This window comes from Alligator sinensis, unplaced genomic scaffold (genome assembly GCF_000455745.1).
Source record: "Alligator sinensis unplaced genomic scaffold, ASM45574v1 scaffold442_1, whole genome shotgun sequence".
NCBI classification, from domain to species: Eukaryota; Metazoa; Chordata; order Crocodylia; family Alligatoridae; genus Alligator; species Alligator sinensis.
Window position 1 is genome coordinate 6,557,749 of NW_005841829.1, and position 8,232 is coordinate 6,565,980.

The 8,232-nt window shown below is 41.7% G+C and overlaps 1 protein-coding gene across 1 annotated transcript in view; it reads right to left on the reverse strand.

The window, feature by feature from the left end:
* Nucleotides 1–3,886, reverse strand: part of TPCN2 (two pore segment channel 2) — a 45,100-nt gene extending 41,214 nt beyond the window's left edge. The window contains exons 1-2 of the mRNA XM_025200297.1: nt 3,750–3,886; nt 1,671–1,788 (exon numbers count right to left, since the gene is read on the reverse strand). Of these exons, the coding sequence (XP_025056082.1) occupies nt 1,671–1,788; nt 3,750–3,886 (255 nt within the window). The remainder of the gene's footprint in view (nt 1–1,670; nt 1,789–3,749) is intronic.
* Between the last annotated feature and the right edge of the window lie 4,346 nt (nt 3,887–8,232).

The following is an 8,232-nucleotide window of genomic DNA, read 5'->3' on the forward strand; positions in this document are numbered from 1 at the left end:
CCTGCCTATGCAGGGGGTCAGACTCGATGATCTCAAGCAAATCCCGGGACGTCTGGCTTGCATCCATAGATGCTTCTCAAGCAAATCCCGGGACGTCATTCTCCCCCTGTACTCGGCCTTAGTGAGGCCGCAGCTGGAGTACTGTGTCCAGTTTTGGGCTCCACAATTCAAAAAGGATGTGGAGAAGCTTGAGAGAGTCCAGAGAAGAGCCACGCGCATGATCAGAGGTCAGGGAAGCAGACCCTACGATGACAGGCTGAGAGCCCTGGGGCTCTTTAGGCTGAAAAAGCGCAGGCTCAGGGGTTATCTGATGGCCACCTACAAGTTTATCAGGGGTGACCACCAGCATCTGGGGGAACGTTTGTTCACCAGAGCGCCCCAAGGGATGACGAGGTCGAATGGTCACAAACTACTTCAAGATCGTTTCAGGCTGGACATAAGGAAGAACTTCTTTACTGTCCGAGCCCCCAAGGTCTGGAACAGCCTGCCACCGGAGGTGGTTCAAGCGCCTTCATTGAACACCTTCAAGATGAAACTGGATGCTTATCTTGCTGGGATCCTATGACCCCAGCTGACTTCCTGCCCTTTGGGCGGGGGGCTGGACTCGATGATCTTCCGAGGTCCCTTCCAGCCCTGATGTCTATGAAATCTATGAAATCTATGAAAAGAAAAATTCAGCCCAAGTTTAAACAAGTACCAGCCCCTCTTCACAACAGGTCTCCTACTCTCCGATACTTCCCTTAGCGTGTCAGCACCTCTCACAGCCTCTCCTGTGCTGGCCGCTGATCTCATCATACGACAGCTAGTATGTTGTGGGATGAGTGCACTCTGAAGTACTTTTATTTTTGAAAGTGCCCCAGAATAAATAGTATTTGAATACTGCAAAAGTTCCAAATCTGAGATCCCTTACCCAGCTAATATCAGGGAGTAAACTAGGATTCAGAAATTTTATATGATAGCTGAAAAAAGGAACGAGAAAGAAAGGTAAAAGAAGGCTTCCAGAGGAAGTAGGATCAGATAAACCTCATGAGGCATGATGTTTTGTAATAAGTTTTAATATTTTACATTAAAATTTACTCATTTATAAGTTACAGACAGAAGGTAGGAGAGGGTGTCACCTAAGAGACTAATTCAGATCTGACGCAACAAGTTGTTGCCTATGAAAGCTCATGCCTCCCTGAACAAATCAGTCTCTAAGGTGCCACCCTGCCCTAGCTTCTGCCTGACTTAACACTAACATGGCTAACTACCTCTGTGATAGGAGCAGTTGCGTTAAGTTCCAAGGTTTGCTCAGATAATCTCTTTGTAAAAGCTTCAGTTATTCAAAGCATTAGATTGCTGTGTCCTCAGACAAATGTGTCAACCATACCATCTGTTTTGCAAAAACAGACACGCCTTTCCTGTGGGGAATTAGCCAAAAAAGCCACTCTTTTTCTTAAGCATGCGCACCCAAGAACTAAAACTACAACTTGTACACTGCAATGATTTGAAATTTCTACTTCACAAACAGGCTTTCGAAGTCAGAGCTAAAAAAGTGACACGATATATACAAGCGCTATAATTTATCATCTCATCACTCCATGTTAAAATTTTAAAAAAATAGGAATGTAACAAATAAAGCAGAGCAGACAAAATAAACAGGGGGTGGAAGGGAAGGGAAGCATATTTACCTGTATTGCATCTTCAATAAATACTACAGCCTGGTTTATGTACAGATCACAGTCAGCTCCAGCAGCTATAAAAAGTAAAAGAAATGAGTCATTTAGGTTACTTTGACAAAGTCTGAAGCTGCATTTATTTTTTGCAGTAGTACATAGGCATGGCACTCACAGACCAGCTCTTGTATAACCCATACTGAACAGACAACCCCTGCCCTAAGGAGATAAATAATTTGTTACACAAAGACAGGGAAGCACAATGGGAACAAATGAGAAAACAAGTATTCAGCATGACAGAAGTCTCATTACACTCACAACTTTACCACTGAAAACGTTTAAGATTTTTCTTAATTAAAAACAACACTGCATCATTACTTATCAACCTCTGACACTACTGGCATTCACCGAGTGTGAATTTGAAAGAAAAAAATTGGATCTTCTTCTCACAATTTAAACCAAGTTTACTTTGCATAACTTCTACAATGAGGGTAGATGCTGAGAGGACCTGAAAGTGAGTTCAACTATAAAAAGCCTAGTCTATTTCTAAATTTAAGTGTTTGAAAACTATAGGACAAAAATCATCTGATTAAACAACACAAAAGAGAGAGAGGAAGAGATCTTTCTATCAGAAGGTGAAAATAAATACATCAATAAAAAAAAAAATCAGCTAAATTAAGTGCACCTAAAAATGCCTCAGAACCTCAACTGTTAACATAAGAAGGGTTAAACAAGGGATGCAATGCAAGACAAAAGACCAAAACAAGAGAGGAAGAGGGAAATCCCACAAACCCTCACTCATCCAGAAAACATTAGATCCTTTGCCAGGATAACAGTTCTTTAGGGTAAAAATCTCTCTCAATAAGCCTAGCTTATTATCAACGAGAATGCATCCATCATCTTTGTACATAACACATTCAAGTAGTGCCAAAGTGAGCAACTTGATCAACATGAGGCCCAGCGAAGAGGCGATTTACAAGGAAGGTCATTGTTGCTTTGAAAGCAATTTGAGTTCTGTATACAAAACTACTCACCTACCCTTATTTGCAAACTCTGTGCAGAAATAATTTCAATTTCCCTCTTAATATTAAACACTTCCCTGCACCTAAGTAAAAGAATGAGGTTCTTAAATTCATGTAGCATCTATTCTATCAATGGATGACAGTCTAGCACAGCAGCTATATACACTGCTTTACTGAACTTTAGCCAACTCTCAGAGTTGAAAGTCAGCACATACTGGAAGCATCTGTCTCATCAGAGGAACAAAAGAGGTAATTTGGAAGAATAACACATGGAGAAGATCCTGCTCTTCCAAAAATAACTTTAATTAGCTCTTTACAGGAAAGACAAAACTTCTATTTGCAAGGTTCATTTCAAAGACAAACAATGTGGCTGTACAGAGACTTTTCTACACGTGGAAGTTTACCAGCGTTGCTATTGTTTGTATTATTGTGGCACACTGAAGCCCCAATCAAAAAACAGGAGAGGCACATACTGGTATGTTGAACTGATATAGTTATAGTAGTATAACTCCCCATCTAGATTATTTTTCAGGGTAGCTGTGGCTTAAAAAAAAAAAAAAAATAGGACTAGAAAGGGCCTTTTGGGTCATCAAAATGATAATGCCATGTACTCCCTTTCATAAACTGATAATGACCTAGTAGTTAGCGCCAACTACTCCTCTTGAAAGGCTGTTCTAGAACCTCATTCCCCTGGAGGTTCGAAAACCTTCCTTGGATTTTCACACCAAAATGAATTCCTGGCCAGTTTATATCCATTTATGTATGTGTCTTTTATAAACAAGTACTGTCCTGTCCCTGTCATCTATCCCCAACCACCACATATTTATAGAATGCAAGCATATGATTTCTCAGCTTTCATTTTGCTAGGTGAAACAAGCCAAGCTTTTCAAGTCTCCTGATCGTCCCCATAGTCATTCTCTAGATCTATTCGAGTCTGAATTCATGTGTTTTGAAGATGGAAGGTATTTGTACATTGTCTCCTCATGAGGTCTCAGCAGGGCTTTGTACAACAGATGACATCAATACTCCCCCACTTCTACACGTCTCAGTAGATATTTCTCCTGATTCATACTAACCATCTGCCTTTTTCATGACATCACATTTGTGGCCCACAGTCATCCCGTGATTTCCTAATATACCCAGGTCCTTTACTGACTCAGTTATTTCTACCAGGTAAGTTGACAGCAGAAATTCTTGTTCCAAATGCATGACATTGCTCTTCGTACCATTGATTTTCTTAGTGTTTCTATTATTCTAGTCCTCCATGATCTCTCTTTCTTCCCATATGACATTCTGATCCTCTTACAAATTGATGCTGCCTCCCAAATAGTCCATATCATGTTTCCAATTTAGGTTATATTGCCTAAATTATGTTGACAGGCATCATAGTATAGTGAAGTGATACCCTTTCCAACATAGAGAAGCCCTAAGTAGCTACTACAGCACACCGCTTCCCTACTTTTGTGCCAGGATACGTCTTTGGTTTCCAGAAGCCCACACTGCTCAGATGACAGAAACAGTTCCTATATAATGAAGTCTCAGACTAGTACTTTGGGATGGAGTTTATACTCAAATGCAATATTAGTCTACTGTTTTCTATAATTTTTTTTTAAAGAAGGTACTAAATGCTAGGTTTGATCTTCTTCCCACTTGAGTCAATGGGAGTGAGAGGCAGATTTAGACCCTTTGTATTCCACTAATATGCATATAGATTTCATAGCTATTAGGACTGGAAGGGACCTCATGAGATCATTAGGCCCAGTCCCCTGCCCAAGAGGCAGGAATTCAGCTGGGGTCAGATCACCCCAGCAAGATAAGCATCCAAGGGTTTCTAAATCAGATAGGTGCATTATTTGCTTCACTATATAAACACAATACTGGTTCAAATTAGCTTTTGCTTACTTTTTGACAAACAATGTTTATCAGCACATGACTTACATGCATGAACTGCTTAAGTTTATAGGAAGTGTCACAACCTCACTCGACTTGGCAACTAAATTATTTTATTCCAGTTAACTGCATAGCACAATTAGTCACAAAGCAGATACTTTAACAACCCAAGAAAGAAAGAAAGAAAGAAAGAAAGAAAGAAAGAAAGAAAGAAAGAAAGAAAGAAAGAAAGAAAGAAAGAAAGAAAGAAAGAAAGAAAGAAAGAAAGAAAGAAAGGAAAGGAAGCACCTGTCAAAAGGCTGCTATTAGAAAGTGAACTAATGAGGTTTGGGGATGTTAATACCATGACACTAGTGACAGGGCTCGAAGAACTCAGTGCCAGGTAATAAGACTTTCCTTACAGATCTTGAAGCTGAGGAGGAAGGTAGCAATTTCCTGGAAAATACTATGGGTAAAAAGTTCAGTACCAGTTCCTTCAAACTAAGCCTGAAATTCATGCTGGTCAAGGAGGATGAGAGAGAAAATTCATCTCTGAGCTGGTATAGTACTACCTTCAGCACTGGCTCAAAAGGCAGGAAAAGCACCACTAAGTAACATGTAGCAGTGACTTCAATTCCAAGATGAGAGCACTCCGTGTGATTTAAACAGCATTCAGTTTCCTAAGAAGTCAACAAACTGCTTTACAATTTCACCAGACCTCTGCGCCTTAACCACCACACATTTTAAATAGGTTCTGACATCAACCATGAAGGGTAATGTAACAGGGATTACACTGACTTAAAAATGTACAGAGGCTGCTTGCAAACAAGAGGTTGAACTAGTCCTTGCTTTTTAAGCATGAAATCTTAAAATTCCCCACTTGGGATCTTAAGGTTGCTTACAGGACTATTTTTGGCAATTAGGAGAACAAAACATTTTTGATGGGATTTTGTCGAGCACTATTACTGGCACTGAAATTAAAATAGTGAATTCAGCAAGAGCAAGATTAAATGTGTACATTATATCTGTACTGCCAAAAGCATACTACTGACCTTGGGCCAAATTCTGCCTGAAATTAGTAAGACTTTACCCATAAAAGTAGTCCCACAATAAAATGTACTCCCACTTCAAGAGATTAAGGCAGCGGTTCTCAACCAGTTTAGACTCAGGGGATCCCCCTCAATAGATTGAAATAGGGTGCTCCTCAGTTCACCAAAGACTAATTTATTTATTATAATCCTTACCTCTTTGCAGAGGGGCCAACAGTGGGGGGAGGGGGTGTGAACAGCTAGGCAGGGAAAGCTGTTCCTGCCCCTATTTGCTCATCTCCTCACACTTCATGCAGCATCCTTCAAAGGATCTGGTGGCACCCCAGGGTGCTCCAGAACACTGGTTGAGAATTTATTACAATTCTGAAATTAATTTTATTAAAATTAAGGGCTACAGATTTAAGCCTAAAACAAGTAACAAGAAGAGCTGGTCCCTTTACAATGATACAAAGCTACTTGCTAGCTCTCTTGGCTTGCAGTCTATGTGGCACCTAAAAGTAGCTAAAGAAGCCCAAGGGTGTTAAAAGTACCCATCCCTTTTGAAACTCAGTAAGAATCAAGATATCAAGATATCCAATTCTTGAGGAAGTTCATTGATAATATGGCCCCTAGCTCCTTTGAAAATCCCATCGTAAGTAGAAAATACCATTTTTGCAATCTAGGGACAGCACTGGTAGAAAAATGCAGTGGTTTTCAATCTTTTTGGACTCACGGCATCCCTCCACAACTTTTGTGAATTGAGCAGCACCCAATTTCAAAAACGAATATGCATATTCCAGCACTTACCTCTTTGCAGAGGGGCTGGGTAGCGGGGGTAAGGGAATCAGCCAGGCAAGCCTGAGCCACAGCAAGCTCCTCACACCTCATCACCCTTCAAAGGATGTGGCAGCACCCCAGATGGCCCGGTTGAGAATCACTGCTTAAAGGTATCACAACCAGGAAGTACAACTCTACAGAATGGCCTTGATGCTACAGTGAGCTCCAGTCACTTGGAATTAGTTGCAGAATTGAAGCTTTTAAAAAGCTACTGGAAACTATGAAAAGTAATCAGTCTCTCTTCATCCATTACACTGAGCAAAAAAGCCTACGAGTAGATCAAGAGCATATGCAGTTAATAGTAAATCAGATTTTCTATCTACTTTTACCAGAAGCTTGCATTTATTATACAGCTTTCCAAATGACCCGTCCCTTTCATATACAAGGGTATTTAAGTGAGAGAGAAAGAAAGGCCCCTACCCCATGTTCTCTCTATTACACAACTGACTGGGCAACCATGCAATAAGTTTAGACCAGCCACACGTGCAAACTAATTGCAAAAAAAAAAAATTATCACACCGTAAGACTGACCATGCAGCTATAAAAAGAGCCAACCAGCTACGAAGTTAGCACTTGAAGCTGAGTAAACAACTCCCTAGCTGGTTACTATCCAGCTTTCATCTGAATGTGGAGCAGGACCCTCAGGAAGAAATAGTAAGGGAGGAAACAAGAGCAGGACATGGAAATGAAAGACTGTCAATACTACGTTCACTCGAACTTTTCCCAAGCCAGCTGGCCCCATCCCAAACACCAGGTCATAAGAAGGCAGGGCAGGCTGATACCATATGAGACTTTGACACGAAAGCTGGATAGAAAGCCACTATAGAGTTGTTCCACATTTTCAAGCACTAACTTCCTAGCGAGTTGGCTCTTTTATAGTTGGATGGTCATTTTTAATCATGTGATAAATCCTTCACAGGTGTGGCTGGGCTAAATTTATTACACGGTTGACCAGTGAATTGTGTGATAATTCCTTTGCCTGTATAGCCAGGCTACACTTATGGCACACTTCAGTGACTCACGAGATAAATCCTAGACCCATATGCCCCCCCAATTTGGGGGTCGGACTCGATGATCTATTGAGGTCCCTTCCGACCCTAACATCTATGAATCTATGAATGCCCAGGCTGCATTTATGGCACACTTCGTCAGTGAATCGCAAGATAAATCCTGGACCCATATGTACGGCTACGCTACGTTTATACTACACTTCATCAGTGAATCATGAGAGAAATCTTAGACCCATATGGCCGGGCTACATTTATGGCGCATGGGGTCTAGGATTTATCCTGTGAGTCACAGAAGGGCGCCATAAATGTAGCCCGGCCATATGGGTCTAGGATTTCTCTCATTATTCACTGACGAAGTGCAGTATAAACGTAGCGCAGCCGTACATACGGGTCCAGGATTTATCTTGCGATTCACTGATGAAGTGTGCCATAAATGACGTCTGGCCATACTTCAGTGACTCATGGGATAAATCGTAACCCATATGCCCAGGCTACATTAGTGAATCCCAGGATAAACCCATAAACCTATCTGGGCAGGATACACTTATGGCGCACTTCAGTGAATTGCAGGATCCTAGACCCTTATGTATGGCTGGGCTACATTTAGGGCACACTTCAGTGACTCCCAGGATCAACCCTACACCTGTATCACTGGGCTACATTTATGGCGCACTTCAGCAATGACTCACGGGGTCCTCGCCCCATACGGATGGTGCCCGTCACCCACACACCCCCCGAACTGCGCGATACATATAACGTGCGCCAGGGCCCTGGGCACCGCGGCCCCCTGCCCCCCGGGCGGCAGCTCCCC